This window comes from Moschus berezovskii, chromosome 6, assembly GCF_049115385.1.
Source record: "Moschus berezovskii isolate FMDL1 chromosome 6, NW_MosBer_1.0, whole genome shotgun sequence".
In the NCBI taxonomy this organism is placed as follows: domain Eukaryota; kingdom Metazoa; phylum Chordata; class Mammalia; order Artiodactyla; family Moschidae; genus Moschus; species Moschus berezovskii.
This window is the reverse complement of record NC_142465.1, coordinates 69,911,731-69,939,059: the sequence shown is the minus strand read 5'-3', so window position 1 is coordinate 69,939,059 and position 27,329 is coordinate 69,911,731. Positions and strand designations below refer to the sequence as shown.

At 39.7% G+C, this 27,329-nt stretch overlaps 1 protein-coding gene across 1 annotated transcript in view; it reads right to left on the bottom strand.

Annotated features, from left to right (window-relative positions):
* Positions 1-1,337: 1,337 nt before the first annotated feature.
* The window catches only part of UTP20 (UTP20 small subunit processome component), an 88,369-nt gene continuing 62,377 nt past the window's right edge, over positions 1,338-27,329 (bottom strand). The window contains exons 41-62 of the mRNA XM_055396828.2: positions 26,001-26,293; positions 25,551-25,690; positions 25,219-25,375; positions 21,875-21,973; positions 20,986-21,153; positions 19,454-19,620; positions 18,615-18,756; positions 17,076-17,192; positions 15,502-15,672; positions 15,142-15,273; positions 14,624-14,734; positions 12,769-12,848; positions 12,255-12,324; positions 11,957-12,139; positions 11,139-11,270; positions 10,567-10,699; positions 8,668-8,855; positions 5,372-5,443; positions 3,467-3,730; positions 3,150-3,276; positions 1,900-2,045; positions 1,338-1,668 (exon numbers count right to left, since the gene is read on the bottom strand). Coding sequence (XP_055252803.2) covers positions 1,513-1,668; positions 1,900-2,045; positions 3,150-3,276; positions 3,467-3,730; positions 5,372-5,443; positions 8,668-8,855; positions 10,567-10,699; positions 11,139-11,270; positions 11,957-12,139; positions 12,255-12,324; positions 12,769-12,848; positions 14,624-14,734; positions 15,142-15,273; positions 15,502-15,672; positions 17,076-17,192; positions 18,615-18,756; positions 19,454-19,620; positions 20,986-21,153; positions 21,875-21,973; positions 25,219-25,375; positions 25,551-25,690; positions 26,001-26,293 — 3,248 coding nt within the window. The 3' untranslated portion in view covers positions 1,338-1,512. The remainder of the gene's footprint in view (positions 1,669-1,899; positions 2,046-3,149; positions 3,277-3,466; positions 3,731-5,371; positions 5,444-8,667; positions 8,856-10,566; positions 10,700-11,138; positions 11,271-11,956; positions 12,140-12,254; positions 12,325-12,768; positions 12,849-14,623; positions 14,735-15,141; positions 15,274-15,501; positions 15,673-17,075; positions 17,193-18,614; positions 18,757-19,453; positions 19,621-20,985; positions 21,154-21,874; positions 21,974-25,218; positions 25,376-25,550; positions 25,691-26,000; positions 26,294-27,329) is intronic.

The following is a 27,329-nucleotide window of genomic DNA, read 5'->3' as shown; positions in this document are numbered from 1 at the left end:
AAAAGATGCCATGATCTTCGTTTTCTGAATGTTGTTTTAAGCCAACCTTTTTACTCTCCTCTTTCACTTTCATCAAGAGGGTCTTCAGTTCCTCTTCACTTTCTGCCATAAGGGTGGTGTCATCTGCATATCTAAGGTTACTGATATTTCTCCTGGCAGTCTTGATTCCAGCTTGTGCTTCATCCAGCCCAGTATTTCGCATGATGTACTCTGTACATCAGTTAAATAAGCAGGGTGACAATACACACCCTTGACATACTCCTTTCCCAATTTTGAATCAGTCTGTTGTTCCACGTCCAGTTCTAATTGTTGCTTCCTGACCTGCATACAGATTTCTCAAGAGGCAGTTCAGGTGGTCTGGTATTCCCATCTCTTTCAGAATTTTCCATAGTTGTGATCTACATAGAGGCTTTGGCTTAATCAATAAAGCAGATGTTTACCTGGAATTCTCTTGCTTTTTCTATGATCCAATGGATGTTGGTTATTTGATCTCTGGTTGCCTCTGCCTTTTCTAAATCCAGCTTGAACATCTGGAAGTTCACGCTTCTTGAACATCTGGAAGTTCACGCTTCACATATTGCTGAAGCCTGGCTTGGAGAATTTTGAGCACTACTTTGCTAGTATGTGATATGAGTGCAATTGTGTGGTAGTTTGAGCATTCTTTGGCACCACCCTTTGGGACTGGAATGAAAACTCACCTTTTCCAGTCCTGTGGCCACTGATGAGTTTTCAAAATTTGCTGGCATGTTGAGCGCAGCACTTTCACAGCATTATCCTTTAGGATTCAAAATAGCTCAGCTGGAATTTCATCACCTCCACTAGCTTTGTTCATAGTGATGCTTCCTAAGGCCCACTTGACTTTGCATTCCAGGATGTCTGGCTCTAGGTGAGTGATCACACCATCATGGTTATCTGGGTCATGAAGATCTTTTTTGTATAGGTCTTCTGTGTATTCTTGCCACCTTTTCTTAATATCTTCTGCTTCTGTTAGGTCCATACCATATCTGTCCTTTATTTAGCCCATCTTTGCATGAAATGTTCCCTTGGTAATCTAATTTTCTTGAAGAGAGCTCTAGTCTTGTCTCCTTGCTATTCTTTGGAACTCTGCATTAAAATGGATATATATATCTTTATAAATATATATTTATATATATGTATTATGTATATTTTTTATATAAATATATAAAATTTTATAATTTTGCAAATCATCTGCTTGATTTACTCCTAACTTCTACCTGTTGTCTTGCTTCTTTAATGTGTATTTTTAAAAAGAAAAGTACATTTTAAACTCTTTATCATTAGTGTCAAGTGCTTTTTAGACAGTGAAGATACAGTAGTATTATGAAATATTTTAATTAAAAACAAACATGAATTATATTAAACTGTATAATATTATACAATCTATGCCAAAGTTTAAATTAAATAATAAAACCTGCTATGATTTTGGACCAGCAGGTACACCAGAAAGTTCGTTTCAGGGTAAGTTCGGACACTGTTAGCACAGGGAGCACTTTATTCCACCATTGCTAAATCTTTCAGGCTGTGGCTCTTTTGTCTCTTGGCCTTATAGCCTGGACGCAGGAACTCAATCTTTCTCTTCTTTGCTTCACTTTTATTTTTGTGTTTCTTCAGCTTTTTCTTGGCAGCAATATCAGGATTAGTTACAAACTTGAAAAAAGAATAGAAATTTTGTATTACTTTTAAAGTAAATGTTTAACCAATAAAATCAAATGCAGAAATGGACCATTTTTGAACACAAAATCTGGAGCCCCAGCTATAAAGTCCCACCTCTCAAACACAGCCAATTCCTCTTTCCTCCTTGGGTAAGTATGACACACACATGCCTGGTTAAAAATTGTTAAGCCCAATGAACAGGTCAATTTCAAGTGGCAAGCCTACCTCCAAAGCCTTTCTCTTTTTCCGGAGTGCCCTTTTCTCAGTAGCCTGTTTCTGTACAGAGGCAAAGGCTAGTGAGAAGCTCTCGAGCCCGACCAGCTTTTTCAGTAATTCTATGATTTCCTGGGATAGATTCTTCAGTGAAGGATCTAATGACAGAGTAACAATCAGGAAGACATAGGAAAGGACATATTTGAATATGTACAAAATTAACGTGTAAAATTTAAATTCCCAAGGCATGATCGCTTTTATTACTTTGGCATTAAACACTGATTTAAAAACTAGTCTCTTCACTTCTGAGTTCCTGAGACAGGAGAATAAGCAGAAGTGTTGGACACAGCATTCCAAGGCACCTCCTCATCAAGGATGTGGCAAGAGATCAGAGACCATGAAGCGCTTTCCCATGGGGATCCTGGCTCAGAACACATTAAAGTAATTTGAGAACTGTACAAATGGTTTGTGTTACCTTTATTAACCTTCTCAGGTCTGTGCAGATGGGGGTAAAGAAAGGTAAGCATGTATCTCTAGGTCCTCTCTAATTCATGGGTCACAAGAGTGTTGGCTCTGGCTGTAACCTTTTTTTTTTTTTGGATCAGAGACTCTTTTAACCACCAGTGCCTGGCAAATAATTCGGTGCTCAGTAAGTGCTGGTTGAGAGCCAAAGCCAACCTGACCTACTCTAAGGAAACTCTCAAGGTTGTAGGAATAAGACAGCTCCTGTTTTGACATTTACTTCATTTGTTAATATTTTAAAACTCTTAACATTCACTTTACTCCCTTGCTTTCCAATCCCTAATTTCCACTAGTCCTGTTACCAAAAGAGATAACTTAAGGATTACTGAGGGAAAGGTACCAAATGAACCAGGCAATAAAATGGGAAAAATGAAAACATCTGAAATTAAAACTATTTGATAGTTTTTCCTTATAATTCTTGAGACTTACAGTGACATTTGTTCATTATTGTTCACAGCACTGTGAGGTTTAGAACCACCCCAAATTAGTTTTAATATTTAATCTACACTTAGGAGTTAAAAAACATCATCCTTTAGGAGAGAAACCTTCACTCTTAGACACAAGAAAGCATATGGAAGATAGTAAAAAATAACACAAATATGCCTTATTTGTTTGCTGTTGCCTTGATACCTAGCAAATTTTCTTTCTTAAACTCTGGCACAAAGGGAAGACAGAAAAGAAGAAGGAAGCATTCAGGAGAGAAGATGTATTTTAACATGCAGAAGAGGACGCAGAATTACCCTGCTCTGAATAGGTGCTGTTCAGTTCCCGGAACAAAGGTGCTATGATCACTGGGAGGTACGGCTTCACCTTGTCTATTCCAAGGTCCATTGCTATGGCTCCAAGAAATTTAAAGATGCATGTTCTCTGAAAGTACAGATCATTTTTCTTTTGTACTTGTAGCTACAGAGTTAACTGAGAAAACAAGGTCTATTTAGGGGCAGATATTATGCTACAGTTCTGGGTTCAAAAGGTTCTAGGGACTTGGGAGGATAGCTAGTATCATTTAAAAAAAAAAAAAAAGACTACTTTCAGCCATTTTGCATAGGCACCACACCTTTAAGGGGTTTCTAGGTGAATAAGCAGCTTCCACTTTTGCGATCCGGGACAATTTCTGGATCAGCCAGAGCAGTGTGGCTGGCCTGTTGTGCTCTTCTTTCTCATCTGCACACGCCTTGTCTTCTTCCACACCCTCTCTGGCCATGCCATCACCTAAAACTTCCTGTTCTTCCACGTCTTCTTTTATGTCCCCGTGCTTATCGCCAGAATCAGGTTCCAGTAAATATAAGACTTTGGCTACAAACAACAAATTCTTAACAACCTTTAAAAAAAGGGGTGTGGGGTGGGGGAGAGGGGAAAGATAAGAATTAGATTCTGATTTTGCAATAAATATGGCTTGGTAAAGCAGAAGCTAAAACAGGTATCCTACAATTAGACAATAAAAAACTGGTATTCCAATATTCCGGAGCAGTCCCTTTTTGTAAAAATTCAGTTTACCCGACAATGTGTCCAAATCTATTTCCATGTAACTGTTATCCATTTGGCCTGCTTCTGTTCTTTAAGGTCCCACTGAGTAATTTCATTCTGGACCATCCATTTATATTTTTCAAGAGAACTTTCATCCTCATTCCATTAAATTCCTTCATCTAGTCCTCAAAGAAATAATAATTTTCATTTTTGAGCACTGACTGGTTGCTTTGTATACATTCCAATTCAACTTCAAAGTATCCCTATCAGGTACTACTGGGCTTCCCAGGTGGCATTAGAATCTGCCTGCCAATGCTGAGACACAAGAGACGTGGGTTTGATTCCTGGGTCAGGAAGATCCCCTGGAGCAAGAGATGCAACCCACTCTAGTATTCTTGCCTGGAGAATCTATGGGCAGAGGAACTTAGCAGGCTACAGTCCATGGGGTTGCAAAAAGTCAGACACAACTGAGCACATCAAGTACTATTGTCAGCAGAGAAAACCAAGGCAGGCTCAGAGTTGTTGAATCTCACCCAAAGACAAAAGTGGTCAGCCAGAAGTCAAAGGTCTTTAGTAGAATTCAAGCCCAGGTTCTTATATACTGAGCCTCTTCTTTACCACATATCCCATTAAATTAAATTGCCCAGGGGTGGTTTTTTCAGTCTTGTAATAATGGACCCATTTATCGAATCCTAATCTTGGGACATCTATGAAATCTCTGGTGTGGGTATTTCACACCTATTGTGTGAAGGAGGAAATCAAGTTGGTTTTGAACTCCTTCACCATCCTGGCTATTAAACAGAGTTTTGCCTGGCGACTCACCAGGACAGGCTACTGTGTGCCTCTAGAGGAGCTATGTGCCTAAAGTTCCCCCAAATGTGGTACTCAAGAGTACTACATGCTGTCCAAGGCTAGCCTGGCCATCAAGAGTTAATGCCAAGAGTATTACTTCCTTCTGGAAGCTGGGCCTTTGTGAGGACAGTACCAGATTTGGTGGCCTTTCCCCCCTTAACAGCCACTTCACATTGTTAACTCCAAGATTAAGGTGAACTAAAATCCACAATTTCGTTCATTGTGGGTCAGTATTAGTCAATCTCTTCCTACCTGTCCTGAGTATGTATGGTTTATCAGCCTCTACTAAAATATATTGTGTGAGACCCCACCCACTGTCCACCCTGGCATGACTTCTTTGGCCTCACTTTGCTATCCATTCCCCCTGCATTGGGAGCACAGTCTTAATCACTGGACCACCAGCAAAGCCCCCAAATGTACTATTTTTATTGGTAATTTTAAACAGAGCCAGGAGTAATCCCAGGATGGACTCCAAAGTCGATTAGATATGTGTGCCTAATTGATCATATACATAAGTGTTTATTTATACTACATTTATCCCCCAAGACTTAAGTAGGAAAAACAAAAACCAAATGTGAGCTTACTCCTATACTACTGGTAGCACAGGTCCCTTATATTTAACTGGAAGGATTATAATACTTACCTGCTCTCCTTGAGACTGGTCCAAGAATTTGGAGTGCAACTGATGGCAAGAGGCTAGGGAGATACTTTTCATCTGTGAAAAGAAAATGGACATTGGCAGACACAATCATGGTATTCCTGATTGTTTTAAAAAACTTCAAGTAACTAAATAATGCAACTACGGTAGCAGATTTTTCTCTGAATGACCACCAGCACAGATCTGGAAAAGGAAGGTTCATGAGCAGAAATAAAATGTTCCCTTCTATGTGTCATAAGCATTTTAGCTAAAGGATATGGGGAGATATAAATCATAATCTTTAGATTACTGGTAGACAACTTTACAACCTTCAAATACTTTCCCTTCCTCTTTTCTTTTCTTCCATCCTCCACTCTTATCTCCCCAGAGAAAAATCTGCTACCTTAGTTGTACTATTATAGTTACCTGAAATGTACCAAGGGAACATTTCATGCAAAGACGGGCTTGATAAAGGACAGAAATGGTATGTACCTAACAGAAGCAGAAGATATTAAGAAGAGGTGGCAAGAATACACAGAAGAACTGTACAAAAAAGGTCCTGACCCAGATAACCACGATGATGTGATCACTCACCTAGAGCCAGACATCCTGGAATGCAAAGTCAAGTGGGCCTTAGGAAGCATCACAACAAACAAAGCTAGTGGAGGTGATGGAATTCCAGTTGAGCTATTTCAAATCCTAAAAGATGATGCTGTGAAAGTATTGCACTCAATATGCCAGCAAATTTGGAAAACTCAGCAGTGGCCACGGGACTGGAAAAGGTCAGTTTTCATTCCAATCCCAAAGAAAGGCAATGCCAAAGAATGCTCAAACTACCGCACAAGTGCACTCATCTCACATGCTAGCAAAGTAATGCTCAAAATTCTCCAAGCCAGACTTCAACAATACGTGAACCGTGAACTTCCAGATGTTAAAAATGGATTTAGAAAAGGCAGAGGAACCAGAGATCAAATTGCCAACATCCGGTGAGTCATAGAAAAAGCAACAGAATTCCAGAAAAACATCTATTTCTGCTTTATTGACTATGCCAAAGCCTTTGACTGTGTGGATCACAACACTGTGGAAAATTCAAGAGATGGGAATACCAGACCACCCGACCTCTTGAGAAATCTGTATGCAGGTTAAGAAGTAACAGTTAGAACCAGACATGGAACAATAGACTGGTTCCAAATTGGGAAAGGAGTACATCAAGGCTATATATTGACACCCTGCTTATTTAACATGATATACAGATTACATCATGAGAAATGCTAGGCTGGATGAAGCACAAGCTGGAATCAAGATTGCTGGGAGAAATCTCAATAACTTCAGATATGCAGATAACACCACCCTTATGGCAGAAAGCAAAGAACTAAAGAGCTTTTTGATGAAAGTTAAAGAGGAGAGTGAAAAAGCTGGCTTAAAACTCAACATTCATTAATATACGGTATTGATGTTCTTTCTGGCTTACTTCACTCTGTATAATTGGCTCCAATTTCATCCACCTCATTAAAACTGATTCAAATGCATTCTTTTTGATGGCTGAGAAATACTCCATTGTGTATATGTACCAAAGCTTTCTTATCCATTCATCTGCAGATGGACATCTAGGTTGCTTCCATGTCCTGGCTATTATAAACAGTGCTGCAATGAACATTGGAGTACATGTGTCTCTTTCAATTCTGGTTTCCTTGGTGTGTATGCCCAGGAGTGCGACTGCTGGATCATATGGCAGTTCTATTTCCAGTTTTCTGAGGAATCTCCACACTGTTCTCCATAGTGGCTGTACTAGTTTGCATTCCCACCAACAGTGTAAGAGGGTTCCCTTTTCTCCACACCCTCTCCAGCACTTATTGCATGTAGACTTTTGGATAGCAGCCATTCTGACTGGTGTGAAATGGTATCTCATTGTGGTTTTGATTTGCATTTCTCTGCATATATATGGAATTTAGAAAAATGGTAACCTGAACCCTGTATAAGAGACTGCAAAAGAGACATAGGCATTTAGAACAGTCTTTGGGACTCTGTGGGAGAGGGTGAAGGTGGAATGATTGGAGAGAATGGAATTGTAGCATGTATATTATCATAAGTGACCAGTTCAGGTTCGACGCATAAATTTTCCTCTGTTCATTTCTTTGCATTTGTGCTTTTTTAATAAAATTCTTTTTTAGAAAAAAAAAAAAAAACTCAACATTCAGAAAACAAAGATCATGGCATCTGGTCCCATCACTTCATGGGAAATAGACGGGGAAACAGTGGAAAACTTTATTTTTGGGGCTCCAAAATCACTGCAGATGCTGACTGCAGCCATGAAATTAAAAGACACTTGCTCCTTGGAAGAAAAACTATGACCAACCTAGACAGCATATTAAAAAGCAGAGACATTACTTTGCCAACAAAGGTCCGGATTGTCAAAGCTATGGTTTTTCCAGTAGTCAGGTATGGATGTGAGAGTTGGACTATAAAGAAAGCTGAGTGCCAAAGAATTGATGCTTTTGAACTGTGGTGTTGGAAAAGACTCTTGAGAGTCCCTTGGACTGCAAGGAGATCCAACCAGTCCATCCTAAAGGAAATCAGTCCTGAATATTCTTTGAAAGGACTGATGTTGAAGCTGAAACTGCAGTACTTTGGCCACCTGATGTGAAGAACTGACTCATTTGAAAAGACCCTGATTCTGGGAAAGATTGAAGGTGGGAGGAGAAGGGGATGACAGAGGATGAGATGGTTGGATGGCATCACCGACTCAATGGATATGAGTTTGAGTAAGCTCTGGGAGTTGGTGATGGATAGGGAGGCCTGCTGTGCTGCAGTCCATGGGGTCACAAAGAGTTAGACATGACTGAGCGACTGAACTGATCCTCCACTCATTCAATGTTTATGGCATTCCCACTATAAGCCAGGTGTTGTGCTAGGTCCTAAGACATGGGAGACAGATATAACATGGTCCTTGCCTAACATATTCATGAACATGATCTCACTGAGGCATCAACGAAGTTATGAAGGAGGCACGACAGACAGTATCTTCCTTTCCAGCACTGATAAAGAACTTAAAAATGTAATGGAGGGTACATGTACTAAATAAGCAAATAAAAAATCTGATTAGTGGTCTAAAATTTTTCTTCGAAAAACCTTGGCCTTGAGGGTGACCCTTCTCTAGTTATTAATACCCGTGTGGATCCACATGTACATCAAGTTGTTGACTGGAAGAGTTCCTCCCAAGGGCCAACCCCAAGATAGTAACATGAACCAGAATGAATACTTCACAAAGATGAGGGAAGGACAAGGTGTTAGAGAAATCTTACCTTATGCTCAAGGTCACTTGTTAGGAAGCGGATTGCGACAGGTTCTGAGACTTTCTTTTTAGTTTTTTTGACATGCCGTTGTCTAATAAGTTCCTCAGGTTGGCAAGAGGCAAAGAGCAATCCAAAAATCTGGGCTGCTGTGATCCATACCCAGCTGTGCGGATATCTCAAGTGGGAGTGCACATGACCTGAGGGAGCCAAAACACATTCTCAGACGTCTCAAGCCTTTCCTGACTCTATGGTGGTTTGAGCACGACTAATTTAGGCATTTCTTGAGTATCTATTATGTGCTTGAATTTAGGAACCAAAGATGAAAAAAATAGTCCCTGCTTCTCAGTAGTGAGGTGGAGACTGAAATAACTAGAGAACCAACTCCTACCATAAGAAATGACATGAGAAGAGAGATCTGAGTAAGCCTAAAAACAGGCCAGTTTCATAAGAACTTAGCTTCAGATTCAAGGAGGTAAGGTAGCATTAACAACTGCAATTTCAAATTAAAATTAATGTAAATATATATAGGGGTACATACTTGTTTCTCCTAACTGTTGAAATCAGTGGCACCAGGTAGATGACTGGAAAGGTATCATTTAATAAGGCATTCTGTGTGCCAGCCACAGGCTAAGTGTGTTACACACATTAGCTCATTTAGACCTCACAACAGTTCTGTGAGGTTGGAATTGTCATTCCCAGTTTATAGTTCCAGAGGGGGCTAAGTAATGTGCCAAGCTATAATAGGCAGAACCAAGCCTGGACCCAAGCTCAATCTGGCCCCAAAGCTCATATCCTTAAATATGACCTCTTAAAGGATCTTCATTATGCACCCTCAAAGCTCATACTCCTATGCTACTCTCAGAGCCACTTTCCATATACCACACTTGAGAAGCACAATAGAAAAGCCTTGTGTTGGGAAACAGGACTAAAATTTTGAACGATCCGTGTCATAGCTGAGTTTTAGTCTATGCTATATTTCATGAAGATGGTTTTACTTTTTTTTTATATGAACCTCTGTAATATCTCAATGGAGCCATACCAGAGTAGGCTATACAGTAACTGGATTATTTTTCTCATAAAATCATAAGTTCTCTTGAAACAAATGGTTATTTAAAGCATTCACTGCAGTGTCTATTTCCTAGTATTTAGTTTTGATTAATCAAAGCTAAAATGTTAAATAAATAATTCTAGGATCTTTTTTATTTAAAGAGTGTTACAAAACTTAAATATTCCCATAGCAATGAAATGATTTATGGCACATTTATACACAATGGATTATTTATAGCCAATTAGAAGGATATCTACTAAATATGTTATATATAATATGGTTACTTAAATATAAACAGCATATAAAAGTTTATATGGAATTGCTGCTGCTGCGGCAACCTCAAAAAAAACCCTATGGCTATTTGACAAAAGTAAGACTGGATGGAAATGTGTAATAAATAATTAGCAAGGAGGACTTTGGGAAACTTCTTCCTTTTACTCCTCCATAATTAACATAATTGGGCTTCCTTGGTGGCCCAGTGGTAAGGAATCCACTTGTGATGCAGGAGACACAGGTTTGATCCCTGGGTCAGGAAGATCCCCTGGAGAAGGAAATGGCAACCTACTCCAGTATTCTTGCCTGGGAAATCTCATAGACAGAGTAGCAGCCTGGAGGGCTACAGTCCATTGGGTCACAAGAGTCAGACAATACTTATCAACTAAACAATAATTAACATAATTAATTTTTTAACTTATAAATGAAATATATTATTTATGAGATTATATAATTTGCTTTTCCTCCCAGAAAAAAATACTTTCACTGTAATCAATCTGAAAGGCCTTTTAAATCTTTTATGAACTTTCCCCCTGATATTATATATTCCTAATGTGTTTATTTTTAAAGAAAAAGAAAATACTCACTCCAGATTTTACTCAGAGTTTCAGAGGGCTTGGTAAACTGAATGATATTACATTCCTTGATGAGTTTACTTATCAGTATAAGAAAACTGAACAGAAGGCGATCTGCAGCTTTTTCTTCAGTCTCTTCCATGATCTAAGAGTAGGAAGAATGTTAAATTAATTAAGACAATAATTTCAAAGTATTCTATGGAAATTTTTACTCCAGGATGTACATCTATAGCAGGGTTTCTCAACCACAACATTGCCAACATTTTGGTCAGGTAATTCTTTGCTTGGGGAACTGTGCTGTGCGTTAGAGATGATCAGCAATACTCCTGGCATCTACCCATTAAATGACAGTAACACCCTTCTGTCCTCCAGTTGTGACAACCAAAACTGTCTCCAAACACTGCTAAATGTCCCCTAGGGGCTTATGAAATTTTGATCATCATATACCATAGACGATAACTTACTTTAATCTTCATTCCAAAAAAGAAGATAGAACTGCACTGATTTCTTACTTTTATTAATAAAAAATTTTTTTTTGACACAAATATTTAACCTGTTTTTTTACTCCCTAACAAATAACTTACATCTGTAAAGTTTTCAGGATCAACCTCCTTTTCAATCACAGGGAGAACAATTCCAAGTCTTCTCTCAAAATTGACTCCTTCACTTTCAGCAAACAAGCCACAGATCAGGGCAGCTAGTTGTCGATTTAAGCGCTACAGAAAATAAAACCATCACAAGACAATAAACTTGGGAGGCCGTTTCCAAAACTGAAATGAAGGTGGTTATGACTGTCCTCAGTAGTTCTTTATGATACCAGAAGTCAACAGAATGTGGATTTTTGGTAGCTTATATGAAAAATACAAAGAAATCTTCATCTCCCTAGAACAAAAATTTTAAAAAGTGGTATTCATGATTACCCACTGAATAACACTTTTCTAATTTTTTTATTTAAAAAAAAATAACGTGTTCCAGGTGCCCCTAATTCCACAAAGGTGGGCCAGTGATGATGGGGCCAGATTTAGCAAGTTGATACAATTATTGGCAAAATACATTCTATAAATTATATAAGCAGATATTCATCAATGGGGATGAATTGGAAACAAAGATATCAATGGAGATTGGTTAAGTAAGTTATAATACATTCATGTAGTGGAGTAACTGGGCAACACTGACTTTGTTGTGGGAATGCAGGTGATTTTTATGTTATTCTCTATTTGCTGTTACTCTCTATAACTTCTTGTATTTTCTAAAATTTTCCTATAAGCATATATTATTACCATAATCAAATAAAAACAATAAAGCTACTTGGGAAAAACTAATTCAACAATGTAGAATATATAAAGTACAAACACCAAAAGCTCAGTATTTTCTTTGCAGTATGACTATAAGCAACCCTGACCTTCTTTGCCCCAAACCAGGTGGTAACCATATCGAAGAGCCAATCTTTCTTCTCAAGGCTGATTTTACTGAGTAAGGATTTGATTGCCATGGATGCCATCTTCTTACACATGGCAGAGTCATCGTTCACCATCATCAGACAAAGAGGAATAAAGAACATTCCACAGTTCTCGTGGAGCAGTCCCTACAAGAAAACAGACACTTATGAGCACACTGAGACCAGAATTCTCACATATGTCCCACCAGAGGAGGACCATGGGCTCCCAGGAGCCACAGCTAACCTCTGTGATTCACAGTACCTGAGGGAACGTGTCAAAGAGATAAGCAATCATTTCCAAGGCGGACTCTCTCCCGGTCTCATGTTCGTAACTAGGGTAAGAACATCAGAAGGACTTGTTAGTAACTTTAAAACTGACCAATAATTATTTTTAAGGATTTAAAATATTGCCTCAAGGTGCCAGTCTATTTCTTAAAAAGTGGGAAAAAACTCCATTTTCCCAACTTTAATACAGGTACTTATCAGGCTACTTTGCAGTTTCAAATATAATTGTTAGATTTTTACTGTTCTCCTAAGCAGACTTTAAGGACAACTGATGATCAGACTCAACTGAAAAGCAGCTTACAGAACTGCTCTATGAAGCCATGTACAGTGCCTGGCAGTCAAGCCAGTGTTCATAGAATAAAACCCTGGGAAAATGTGCCATTATGTTTTGACTTTGCTCTTTTCAAAACAGCCCACACATTACAAGGTGAGGGAATCTACCCGCTCCCCGCCCCCCTCCCTGCCTTGTACGGTTTATGACTTCAACTTACGTCAGTTGAGCGAGCATGAATTCCAAGTTTGGTCGCAATTTGTCACCCAGAGGATAGTCAAGAATGTATTTCAGGAAAACCTAGAAACAGAAATCATACAAGCGATTATTTGGAGCCTATCTCTCCAGGATTGCTTTTTCCTGACCTGCTTTCTGGGACACACCGGTAGGCTACAAAAAGGGTGGTCAGTTAGGAGAAGTCCACCTCCTGAGTCAATGACTGTGCCTCTCCCCTCTCCTCCCACTTCACTTCCTCAGGTCCTGCCTGGTGAAGAGTCAAGTCTGGCCCATCATGAGCCTGGCTGTTTAGAGCTCCAAACCTCAGCTCACACCCTGGCAGCTCATCACTCTGAAAAGGGGCTTTGGTGAACTGAGTATGGACTGTGGTTCAACCTCATATTTCTCCTGAAATAATAGCAATAATAGTGATAGTAATAATAACCATTGCATTTACTGAATATCTTCTGTGTGTCAAGCACGGGATGAAGTGTTGCTAAGTTGATTTTCATACTCCCTTAGGAAATAGATATGACCCCTTTTACAGATGAAGAGAATGGAACAGGTACAGAAGCTAAGTAAATTGCTCAGGTGATAGTACCAGAATCCCATGCCTAGTGTATCTACAACCAAAGGCTCTCCTTTCAGAGCCTTCAAACTGCTGTATTATTCAGCTTCCTTTACTAATAAGCTGTGAGAACTAAGCACATCATTAACCTTTCCAAACCCTGTTTTTCTGTCAACCATAAAACGGTGGTACTGTTTCCTTTGAAGGAAAGTTACAAATAGAAGCCGTGTATGTAAAGTGCTGGGCATGCAGCTAGTGCTTCATCAACAGCACCTGGCCCTCCTGCTTCCTAAATCAGTTAACTTTCTCTGAAGATAGCTTCAGCAGCCCAGTCCTCCTTTAACTCTGAGTTCATATTTGCAATTCAGAACCTTCTGTTTCCTGGGTTGATATGTGGTCATATTACCAGGACAGATTTATGAAAACAAACCTGCTAATGTCATTCCTTTGCCTACTGATTTCAATGACTTTTGTTATTCTTAGAACAAAGTCCTAAATCTTTAACAAGACTACAAGGTCTTGCCATATTTGGCACCCTCCCCTCTCATTCACCTTCGACAAGCTAAGCTCTTACCCACCTCAAGGTTCATCTTCCAGCCTGCAAGGCTAAGCCTTATTCTTTCTTCAAATTCTAAGCAGAATTTGTAAGCACATGTCAATCCTCAGGAAACCTTTCCCTCACTGTCCCACTAGGGTGGTCTTCCACTGTGTCATATGTTCTTCCATATTTTGTAGATTTTAAGAAGCACAGTTTTCCACGTTTTAACATATCAGACTGAAACTGAGATATCTTACAATGAATGGCATCATACCACTATGTCAAAGTTTTTTTCTTTCTCTGAGGTATGTAAGTAATGGTGTGTCTTTAAGTGATGAAACAGAAATACGACAGTATTTTTTTCCTCATGGTACTTATGATGATTATAATTAAATAATCATTCATGGGATCTTTTTTTTTTTCATTCATGGGACTTCTGCTTTGTGTGTGTCTGCTATAGGACAGATAGGGACCACCATATGGAAATCTTTCTTGCAGGTTACCATGCTGCAGAGGAAAATATATTTCTTCATCCATCTGAAACATGCCACATAAGGGCTATACTCAAAATGCTCCTTATACTGAAAAATGGCCCTGTACTTGGTATGTGAATGGGCTCCTGAGTCTCAGAATCAAGCAACAGCATGACACAAAGTTTTCAGAATTCAAAGTGTTGACGTCTCTCTACCTAAAAAACAAACAGAGAAGGCAGGGCCCAACCCTTGCCATGGGAAAAAACTTCTCTCCACAAACCTGTCTGCACTGGACTCTGGCAGGTTCGCTTTGTGCAGAGATTGCCAGCTTGGATACTTTCCGCATTACATCATCAATTTCTGGGACCAACAACTTTCTTGATAAAATGGCCTAAAACACAAAACGAGAAGACATACTCATTTCACATTTTACTGCAAATGGCCTCTTGTTTACTAAGCCGACCTGATGTTCAAGTAACCTCAGGCAGTTTTCGAACATAATGAAAGTATCTCCAAAAGAAAAAGAATATAAACTTAAAAAAATGGTTATAATGGTCAATTTTATGAAATATACAAGTAAAGTACCTGCCTTTGTACAGAATTCCCTGAAGTTTAATATAGAGCTCACATTCAAACATTTTGGTAAGTAGATATGTTAGCTTATAATTAATTAACCAAAAAATAATAATCTTTATAAGAACTATCTACAGCTAGTCAGAGCAATATGTTCCATGTAATTCTAAATATCTGACATGAGGCTCATACACTGCACTACCCAACAATCTGGTGATGCTATACCTTCAGAAGACCAAATGCAGTGGCTTGTCTTGTAGTATCATAGATGTCCTCCTCAGCATATGCTAGTAGAACTTGAAGCTGCTTTTGAGTTATCTGGTACGACTTCACTCTCTTCACAAGTATGGTCACACACTGCAAGTCAACAACAGTGAGGTTAACAGAGCATCTCACAGACCAGCATCCAGTGGAATGATTAAGGACTCAATACAATAGCAATGTTTTTTCACACAGTATACTAACACTCTGGCCTTACCAAATTAATCTGGAAGAAATTTTGACCAAGACCATAAAGGATGAAAAATTCACTATGTTGCTAGTCCTGGTCCCAGATTTTTCTAAGTGCAAATAAAAACACCTCACCTTAAAACAATTTACCACCAGGTGGAAGTTCTGGCCTCTGGCAGCCCCGAGTTTTGCATAATCCTTCAGCAAAAGGAAAAGGTGTTTTGTCAGCTGCTCTGCTTTTGTTTCTATAGATGGCAGGGGGAACCTCAAGATCCAGATCAGGCATTGCAAAGCACCTGTGATCACCTGAGAAATAAAAAACAGAAAAAGCCAATCAACTGATGAAGTGACCAAACTCAAGAATCCAGCACCCGAGGCTATGTAGATTCTGGGCAATCAAGTTGAAGGAATGAAGTGCTCTGCCAGTCTACTCAGGAAGCACAATGCCCTAAGTTTAAGAATAAGATAAGGAAGTTTCCTCTTTCCTGTTAGAGAAGCACTTACTGCTTCTCCACACAATGGAAGGTACAGCCCAAGCAAGTGAGAAAGGGTGCTCACTTATCACATTCTTAACTTACTATGTGTAAATGATTAGATGGGCTGGCTAATTTTAGCATTTCTTTTTTTTTTTTGAAAATCACATTATAAATGACTTTCCAATTTTCTAGAATGGTTCTTTCATGTAATCCATTCTTACTGAGCTTATGTCACAAGACACTCTACAGAGTGTTAGGAATACGACAATAAAAAGGATGCCATTCTGCCATTTAAAGAGCAGATAGCTGACTCAGAAATTAAGCATGGGAACTATGACCTATAATTTGATACAGTTATGTGGAGTGCCAAAGATACGAGAAATGTGCTGGGATCAAGTGAATACAAAAGGATCCCTGAGCCTTCGAGATTATCTAGATCAGCCGGTTCACTTGGCTCAGCTCTACCCAAAAGATGCCTACACTCTGATTTCTGGAATGGCCTTACTGGTCTGGATCAGATGAAGACAGAGGAAAGAGCTAAGGAGTCAGAAAAACCAGGGCTTCAATCCCAGTTCTGCAGCTTATTACCTGTTTGACTGCAGAGATGTTCCTTTACCTCTTGGCACATTTACTGTAAAACAGGCCATCTGACAAGGTTGGCAAGGTGTGGGCTTAGGTGTCTGACAGACTGAAGCTCACATCCTAGATGTGTCATAGGCGACAAGTCACTTAGCTAAAGACCTGGATTTCTCATCTCTGAAGCAGAAGCATTAATAATATATGCTTCATGGGCTGTTATGAGGAATCATGGCAGTGAGCAGTAGTGACAAGGAGATGATCACTACCATGGGGACAGCACCACTTACCCTCAGGAAGTTGTGAGGATCAAATGAAACAACTAATGGACCTAGAAGGCCTTTTTTTTTTTTTGGCCTCACTGAGTGGCATGCAGACATTCCCAACCAGGGATTGAACCTGTGACCCTTGCATTAGAAGCATGGCGTCTTAACCACTGAACCACCAGCCAAGTTCCTTAGACGGGCTTTTATAATTATTAAGGGCTCTCCATTATTATTAAATTGCTGTTAAGGGAGCAATTTAATGCAGGGAACAGAGGTGGTTCATATTGTTGTAAATGTCATTAAAAACTCAATCACCCTGTGAAGCATGAGCCTAGAAATAAGTTTTAGGTATTCTGCATGACACAGGTCCTATGAAGCAACAGATGCTCACCTTCACGTCCATGGAACTCAGGCAGTCTATGAGGAGAGACACAAAAGGATCCAACATTTCCAGGACATGTTCACTTGAAGACTTGATCTTGGAGGTCTTCAGACTAAGGTGCAACAGCTACAAGTTTTAAAAAGATACTTCATGTCAGTTGGGTGTAAGAATGAGGTTAAGGTGAAATGATTTTGAGAGACTAATGACGCTTGCTCCTTGGAAGGAAAGTTACGACCAGCCTAGATAGCATATTAAAAAGCAGAGACATTACTTTGCCAACAAAGGTCCGTCTAGTCAAGGCTATGTTTTTTCCCGTGGTCATGTATGGATGTGAGAGTTGGACTATGAAGAAAGCTGATCACCGAAGAATTGATGCTTTTGAACTGTGGTGTTGGAGAAGACTCTTAAGAGTCCCTTGGACTGCAAGGAAATCCAACCAGTCCATTCTAAAAGAGATCAATCCTGGGTGTTCATTGGAAGGACTGATGCTAAAGCTGAAACTCCAATACTTTGGCCACCTCATGCGACGAGTTGACTCACTGGAAAAGACTATGATGCTAGGAGGGATTGGGGGTAGGAGGAGACGGGGACAGCAGAGAATGAGATGGCTGGATGGCATCACCGACTCGATGGACATGAGTTTGAGTGAACTCCGGGAGTTGGTGATGGACAGGGAGGCCTGGCGTGCTGTGGTTCATGGGGTCGCAAAGAGTCGGACACGACTAAGCGACTGAACTGACTGACTGAATGAATGTGAAAAGTTAAGACGCTTCTATTTGAAATCATAAAAAGTGCAAAGAAAAGGGAACCACCTGGGAGAGTCTCAGTAAATGGAGAAGGTGGGAGCTCACCATGCAGCTGAGATTCAAAGTTCATTTACCAAGTGGTTATTGCTCAGCATCTACTCTGATTCTACGCACTGGCCCAGCATGAAGGATGTGGCAATAAACCAAGATGGGCAGGGTCCTCACCCTGATGGATCTTGGCCAGGAAGACAGACTCTAGGCAATAATTCACAATAAACGGAGGGTGCTTTGAGAGTTCTGTGGGGACCTGGGCAGAGGGAGGAATAGATGGTGAGGTACTGGGGTGGGAAAAGTGTAGTGACTCTAGAGAACTGAAGGGAAGCCCTGAATCCAGCATGAGGTTATTCCCCTGTGGCCCAAATGAAAGACAGGGCTCTCTCCTGAGAAAATGGGAGCCAGTGAAGGATGAAAAAAATATATACAATAAAATGATCAAACTTGTGTTTTCAAAACCTCACCATCTTTTAAAAAAAATTTAAGAGTAGTTCAGAGATACAAACTCAAAGGCAAAGCAACAGTGAAAGCACTGTAAATATTAGGTCAGAATCACTAATTTTCTGAGAAAGTTCTATCATCAAAATAAGTAACAAATAGTAAATGGACTGATGCACCTTAAAACAAATTCCAAAATTTATGGTAAAAAGCATTTCCAGTAGAAATGAGCAGTACTGGAAACTCAGCAGAGGATTAAAAGGCACAGACTCACTGTGGGCAGCAAGGCTTACTTAAGGTTAATTCTTACCCGAAGCCCAGACTCAATAAATATGTGCATGTTGGTTTTCTTGCTCACGACAGCTTTCTGTCCACCTCGAACTGGAGTTGGGGGGAGCAGAAGACAGCTCTGGGGTGGCAGGCGTGGATCTGGTGTGGGAGTTGCTGGATTTCTGTCAATCAAATGGAATGAAAACCAGTGGAAACAAACACATTGTATGCTGCATCCCCAGAAGCTACTGTGTCTCTTTCTGGTGAGGAGCGTCCAGCACCAAATAATGTGCTCTTGGCTGTGAGGTTTTTCTCCCTTAACCACGAGACACAGAAGGGATGATCAGGTTGCTGATCAAAGTTTCTAGAGCCCCAGAAGCAGAGGTCAGAGGGGTGAACGCACATCTAAGTTAAAATGAACAGCAAGGGGACGCTCCCTTTGATTTCTGAAAACAAATGCCAAGGAGTCTTTCTTAGGACACCCCCAGAAGCAAAATCCAAAAGAAGTTCACAAATAAGGTATTTAAAAATCTTTGGAGGTCTAAGACTCTGTTTGGTCAGAACAAGAAATATATATTTAAAATCTACCCTAACATGGATTGAATAAATATCTAAAAAGTGGTCAGAGAAACGTTAAAATAATCAGTTGCCTTTACAGCTACTTCATTCAGCAGAAAAATAATCCTGTGTTGACATGTATCACTTGGAAGGACCTCAGTCCAAACACCACAAAGTAGTACCAGCTCACAGCTCAGATAAATATACCCTTTTATTTCTTTTACTAAAGCCAGTTATTAAATGAACCCACTTAAGACGCTGAGAACTGAATGGCTTATTTGAAGCAAGCACCTAAAAGATAGTTGCTTTTTTCAAACTTACTTTTCTTTCTGTGTTAACAGGGGGAGATTTTCGCTAACCAAACCATAACTAAGCAACAGAATGGATTCTGCTGTCATTTCCTGGTTTACAAGTAATCCTGCTATGATTCGGCGTAAGGTTTCGTGAACTTTCCGGGCCAGTTTTAAACTTGTGGTATTTTGCAAGATCTAAAGGCAAACACAAATGCATGCTGAGGTGATAGAACTGCATTTTGATTTGTTATAACATTAGTTTTATATATTATTTTTAAAATATGGTTTTTCCTAATTAAAAAAGAAACATTCTTAATAAAACTTCAAATGTAAGTATAACATAAAATCAAATTTACCCATAACCTCAACCCCAGAAATAATCACTGCCATTAGTGTATGCCGTTTTTGGGCCTCCTCTGCATTCTCTTTGTTGTTGAGCACAGGGCACAGGGCTGGAGATAGGATGTGACACTTGGAAGATGCCAGCCTTCCAAGTGCATTAAATGGGGTAATTTACAGACAAGCACATACACATCAACACAACTTGCAGTCACTCCTCACAGGAAACCATGCTAATGAAGACGTATAATAGCCAGGCCTCAGGGATGGGTATTAGGTATTGGGCCAAATCAGAGGAACTTAATGGGAGCTTAGCACTATCAGCCCAGGAAAACCCTCAGTGTGTCACAGCTAGTCCTCTGCACAGGACATGGTATTAGTAACTTTCATTATCTTGGAGGGACTTGATAATTTACATGGAAAACATGTGTGCTTTGCTGACTCTTTTTCATCTTAAAAACATATCTAACATTCTTAGATCAGGCTCAGATAAGCTAAATGTATTTCAGGAGTATTTAGGGAGTGAATCTAGCATCGAAGCACGTGGAATTAGTTAGTTTACGTCATTAGACAGGGTTTTTTGCTCTAGGTTTAGTATGTAAAACTGTAATAAAGTGAATTAATAATGCTTGTTGAATGTTCACCCCTGCAACAGGCACAGCGAGCACTCTGAAGGCAGGTAAATTACAGTCCCTGCTCAATAGGAGGCAGAATGAAAATGCAAAGAATGAGAGCTTTGAAATTCCAGCTTCAGAAAGATCTGGCATGAAATCCTGGCTTTTCTCCTTATTCTTGTTTCTTTCTACCTTTTTGAGCCTGAATTTCCTCATGTGTCAGATGGAAGTACTGTCAATCTCAGGGATGGCTGTGGAGATTAGAAAACATAATGCAGCACAGGGCTAAGAACACAGTGATATTGTTCAATAAATGCCAGTTCTCGTCCTCTTGGCAATCTGGGAGCTGCAGTCTCACTCCAAAGGCTATTCTCAGTTACTGATGGGACTCAGCTGTGTAATTCACCTATAATTCAACTTTTGTTGCCTTTCCTTTTGCATCTCATGGTTTACATCTGACTCCTGGATCAGAATGCCCATCTCAGGGCTGCCAGACACACGGAACTGGTGGTCTTAGTACTAAAGTGAATCATGATGCTCAAGGCTCTTTTCAAGAACTCAAGATACTGAAAGGTGGTGATTCCCTATATTACATTCAAGTCCTTACCTCTTTTAGTGGAAGGATAAGTTTTGTAACCTGATCTTTTCCTACAAACTTGCCCAAGATTTCATAAGAGTCGTAACTCTTGCTTCTTCGTGCCTCCATGACCTTGGAGAGGATCTGCTTTACTTCCTTCTCTTCAGCAACAGCACCAAACAACTCATGGTTAAAAATCTTTAAAAGAAAAAAGCTAAATGGTGATTACGTACACTCAAGCAAGATATGCCAACATAAGCAGTCTCTGCTTATGGTTAACTTCTATTAGATTTCACTTTTTTCAATGTAGCTTAGAGACCAACTACAGAAACACTTCAAGGTTTATACCAATGGAAAACAAAAGAATACCACATAGATTTACATATATAACTATATAATACACAAACAGGGACTTTTTTTGATATTACCAAAAAGTAGCTTAATTTCCCTTTAAGAAAGCCTCATGATATTTGAAACTTATCAAAATTAATGCATTTAAAAACATATTATCTAAACTGAATGTATAAACAAAAGATTGTGTGCCAAACTTAGTGTCTTTCTAACCCACCCTCCAAATTACTGTATTATCCAATTTTAAAAGTTGAGTGTTATTAATTTTTCACTATTACACATACAGTTCTGGTGAATGTACATTTGTACAAACCCCAGATCACACCTGATTATACCAACTCAGGACCTATAGCAGGGCACCCATCTCATGTAACTTGAATCTTAGCTTTTTAAACCTCTGCCAGCCTAAGAGGTGAGACAGTACATTATTTTCATGTTTATGTTTTATATTTATTAATATATGTTTATATGTTTGTTTATAGGTTATTATTGTGTCTTATTTTATGAAATGATTTGTGTTCTTTGAACTCTTAAAAAAAAAATCAGAATTCCTTTCTCTAAATCTTACCTCAATCATTATATCCAAACAAGAGTCCAAACTCCCGACCTGTAGCTTGTTGGTGAGGCCTTGCAGCAACATATAGACAGTGAAAGTCAGCACATGGACCTGAAATGAGATGTATGAGAAGAGCATGGATGGTCAGGAACACCACAGTAGGAAGAACAAGACCCAGGAGGACTGCAAAGGGTACACTCTGATTATACATCTGTCAGCACTGCAGGAAGCTTTGCTAAATGACACATACTTATATCAGGGTCTAAAGTCCTTCAGCCAAATGGTCATAGAAAAGATGCTCAGAAACACAACACAGGCACAGGGTCTATCACTGTGACTAAATCAGGCCAATCATTTATAAAGAAGAGCATGCATGCTAATTCACTTCAGTCATGGCTGACTTTTTGTGACCCTATGGAGCCCACTGGGCTCCTCTGTCCATGGGATTCTCCAGGCAAGAATACTGGAGTGGGTTGCCAGGCCCTCCTCCAGGGGATCTTCCCGACCCAGGGATTAAACCCCAGTCTCTAATGTCTCCTACATTGGCAGGAGGGTTCTTCACTATTAGCACCACCTGGGAAGTCCATAAAGAACAGCACAAGTCTTGAACTTTTTAAAAACCAACCTCTGAATTAAGCAGCCTACATGAAGAGAACAAGTTTCTGCCCTTAACAGTGATCACACCTAGCATTCCTTAGAGCTTACTACGGGCTAGACACTGTATTACTCCTCACATGTACTGTATCGTTTATTCCTCACTCACTCTATCTATGATGTAGGAGAAATATCATCAGCGCTTTCACTTGAGGAAGCTGAGACACAAAAAGGTCAAGCAACTTGCCCAAGGTTACAGGAACAGGAAGTGGTGAAGTCAGGATCTGAAAGCAGATGGTGCCAGAGTATACAACAGAGTATGTTCTCTACACTGCTTCCACTGCTCTAAGTTATCAAGGTAAACAGGTAATGATCATGTGCTAAGAAAATACACTTGGCTGTCAATATACAGATTGGATTTTAAAGGCATAATTTCATATAAATCCACTTAAGATCTTTAAGTACCTTTATATATTTAAAGTGTTTGCTGAAGACATTGGGTGCATGGAACCACTACTGGGGAAGACTACCAGAGTGCAAGTACCACCAAACTTCCAATGAGTTTACCCCTGTTTTCTACATGGCTACCCCCCAGCCAACATGGAAATCATGCTAGGACTCAGAGAAGTCTATGAGAAGTCCTGTGGCTTTAGGAATAGGAGAGAAAACTCAAGAATGTTCCAAGAGAATAAGGAAATCTACTTTTGTTTTTCTTTTCTCCATTTCCTACACTCCAAGGATCCTGTGGTGGTGGTGGCAGTGGCCTAGACACAGGGGCTGCAGCAGCCATAACTCGGCAGGGAGACCTTCCTTTCCTTCAGTGGGACTGCAGTTTGGAAAGGGTGGGCCCACAAGCTGCTCTTCTCCTCTCCAACTTGCCACTGCCTAGCCTCTGTGTGGTTACAGCTGTGGGAAGTGTGTGGCAAAGTAGGAGAAACAGCCCCAGCTTTGTAGCTGGAGATCTGAAACATGGAAAAATAAACTGTTAACAAAGAATCAGAAGATGTAAGGAACTAAGGAAACTTGAGAAGTGAAAAGAAAAATAACTGACATAAGAAAATTTACTGGATGGGTCCAACAGCAGGATGGAGATTAAAGAGGAAGGAGTTGGTGAACTTGAATATGAATCAACAGAAAAATAAATATGAACCGCACATCAGGGATGGATGCTACTGCTGCTTAGTCGCTTCACTCGTGTCCAGCTCTGTGTGACCCCATGGAATGTAGCCTGCTAGGCTCCTCTGTTCATGAAAATTCTCAGGCAAGAGTACTAGAGCGGATTGCCATGCCCTCCTCCAGGGGATCTTCCTGACCCAGGGATCGAATCTGGGTCTCCTATATTGCAGGCAGAGTCTTTTTCACTGAGCCACCAGGGAAGCCCCCAGGGATGGATGGGACCCTTCAAAAAAGTCTAATATACAGTTCACTGAAGTCCCAGAAGATGACAAAGAGTGCAGTGCAGAAAAGTATTTGAAGAAATAACAGCTGAAAACTTTCCAAAGTGACCAAGAAGCTCAACAAACCTCAAACAGGGTAAAACCAAAGATATCTGTGCTCATAAATCCAACTGCTGAAAAAGAAAGTCTTTAAAGCTGCCAGAGAAAAATAGCGTGTTATTCAGAGGGGAAGAACAATTTATCAGAAAGGCCAGAAGAAATGGCATGACATTTTTACAGTGCTGACAGGAAAAGAAATAACTGTCAATGCAGATGTGTATGTCCTTCAGGAAAGAAGGTAAAACAGTCACAAGGGAAAGAAAACAAAGAGGGTCTGCTGCCACCACACGTGCTCTACATGCTGGCCTAGACAGAAGGGAAACGATACCAGCAAGAAATCTGGAAATTCAGAAATGAAGAAAAAGCAGTAGAAATGATAAGTATCTGAGGATTAAAAACAAAACTCTGCGCTGCACTCATCGTCTGCAGTGGCCCACACTCTTGTCTGCAGAGCATGCTTCTTTCTGAATCTGAGTAAGTCTACTTCTTACCTATCAAAACAAAACAAAGCAAAACAACTCTAACACTGCCCGATAAGTTTTCAACATATGGGGAAGTAATACACAAATGACTATTAAACAAAGGAAGGGTGAAGGGATCTGTATTTTTACATTCCACTTGAAGTAGTAAAATTCTGATTCTAAACAGATTAGTAAAAATTAAGTATGGTTATGGTAACCTAGAGTAACCACTCTACCAGGAGTCTTGGCTGGTTACTTCAGAAAAACAAGCTGTAGTGTTTCTCAAACTTTCGGTCACTTGGGGATCTTTAAAAATGCAGATTGCGTAGGTCAGGGCTAAGGTCCTGATTGTTCTAACAAGTTCCCAGGTGCTGCTGATGCCATATGTCCAAGGCCTACATTTGGGAGCAGTAAGACAGCCAGGTCAACTACTCAAAGAGCTCTGCATTCCACCTGGTGCTCTTACTAACTTTACGACATATATGTTTCAATTCAAAACAAATTTTTATTATCTGCATTTGTGGCGATACATTCAACAAGAATTTTATTAAGAACTCACGGAATACAAAACCTGATATCAAGTGATTTGAGAGAAAATCACAGATTCTTCCAAAAAAGAAAAAGGTTTTTCAAAAACTAGATTTTAAAAAAATATGGATTAGAAATTTTTAAATATTCTTGCTTGCACTCTTAGTAGATCAACTTTGCAAAAGATAGACCCAAAGTACCATGACTCAGTGTTTGTCATGGTACAACTATGTGAACTCCAATCCAATCTGAATATAAAATGCATGATGCAATTTACCTGATAGCCACGCACAAGTGTAGTCTGTAATTCTTTTAAAATATATTGTAGATAATGCACACCCAGATCCTCTATTACTTTTGCGAGGGTGCTGCGTGCAATGTCTCTGATTTCCTGTGCTCTGTTCTTGAGGAGGGCACACACTTTCAGCAAAATACTAGAACATAAGTTGAAAATCTAATTAGCAGAAACAAATAAAAATATAAATATCCTTTTGTTTATTACTCATAATCAAAATTATTCCAGTTAGGATTCTAAATTATAGCAAACTGACAGTGTTTCTCTTTCTAACAGAAAAGAAGAACCAATTTCTGATTTGTCACATAACATACCTTGGCAGATTAGTTTCCATAACTTCTCTTGGAAGGGACTGCATTAGTTTAACCATGGCAAAAGCTAAAGGAACTCGAACCACTTCCTCATCATTCACAACCTTTGATTTTATGAGTTTGTGTTCTTCGTCTCTTTTAGTCTGAAAGAAAATAAATACATAAACTGAAACAAAAATAAATGGATTAGGGACCTACCAACACTACAATTTTGCAGTTGAAAAATTATCTACTGGTATAAAAATGATCATGAAGAAGGATCATTACTCCCTTAGCTGCAGGAGAGGAATCTGAAGATAAGGAGATAAGAGAAGAAAAGTGAAACGTGAAATGTAGATAAAAAGAAAATCCAAAAGCTGATGTCAACCCACGCAGTAAGGAGCCTCATTCTGACATGGCCCCACAGACACCCGAGTTCACAAAGACCTGCTGGGTCCCAGACAGAATGATTACCGTAGATGCCAGGCATTTATGGAGCCTGGGCAGAATGTCCCCAGTTATGGTTCCTTGGATATTTTTAATTGTTCTCTCCAATTCTTCCTTATTCCGAGGAAGGAAGGAGATGGACTTTGCAATACACTCAGATTCCTTAGCCACTATCCCTTCATAATCAGCTGGGTCAGGGTTTTCTGGCTCTTCATTCTTGTCTGACAAAATCTTATTACATTCACCCTCCTTCTCGTCCTCATCCATATGCTCTAATTCCATGGCTTCGTGCTCTGGCAACTCAATCACTTCTGTGGTATCTATGTTTAGTAAACAACAAAAGTCAACTTAAATAAGGAAACAACACAGTTGTGTTAAGTAGTCTTTTCTACCAACATTTAGCAAAAAAAAAAAAAAAAATCACCAACTACAAGGGCACGATACTGAGGAAACAGAAGTAAATGAGCGTGTTATGGCTCTTCACTTTCTTACAGTTTAGTCTAATGAGGAATAGAGACAAGTAAACTGATAATTATAAAAAAGAGTGGAATAGCAGTACAGGGTACTTGAGGAACACATGGGAGGCTGGGAAAAAGGAGGGTTCTTAACCAAAAGAAAGCTTCCAAAGTACTGTGGTTCAGTTCAGTTCAGTGGCTCACTTGTGTCCAACTCTTTGCCACCCCATGGACTGCAGCACACCAGGCTTCCCTGTCCAGCACCAACTCCCAGAGTTTACTCAAACTCATGTCCATTGAGTCGGTGATGCCATCCAACCATCTCATCCTCTGTCATCCCCTTCTCCTCCCACCTTCAATCTATCCCAGCATCAGGGTCTTTCAAATGAGTCAGTTCTTCGCATCAGGTAGCCAAAGTACTGGAGTTTCAGCTTCAACATCAGTCCTTCCGAAGAATATTCAGGACTGATTTCCTTTAGGATAGACTGGTTGGGTCTCCTTACAGTCCAAGGGACTCTCAAGAGTCTTCTCCAACACCACAGTTCAAAAGCATCAATTCTCTGGCGCTCAGCTTTCTTTATAGTCCAACTCTCACATCCATACATGACTGCTGGAAAAACCATAGCTTTGACTAGACGGACTTTGGTTGGTAAAGTAATGTCTCTGCTTTTTAATATACTATCAAGGTTGGTCATAACTTTCCTTCCAAGGAGCAAGCGTCTTTTAATTTCATGGCTGCAGTCACCATCTGCAGTGATTTTGGAGCCCAAAAAAATAAAGTCTGTCAATGTTTCATTTCCCCATCTATTTGCCATGAAGTGATGTGACCAGATGCCATGATCTTAGTTTTCTGAATGTTGAGTTTTAAGCCAATTTTTCCACTCTCCTCTTTTACTTTCAT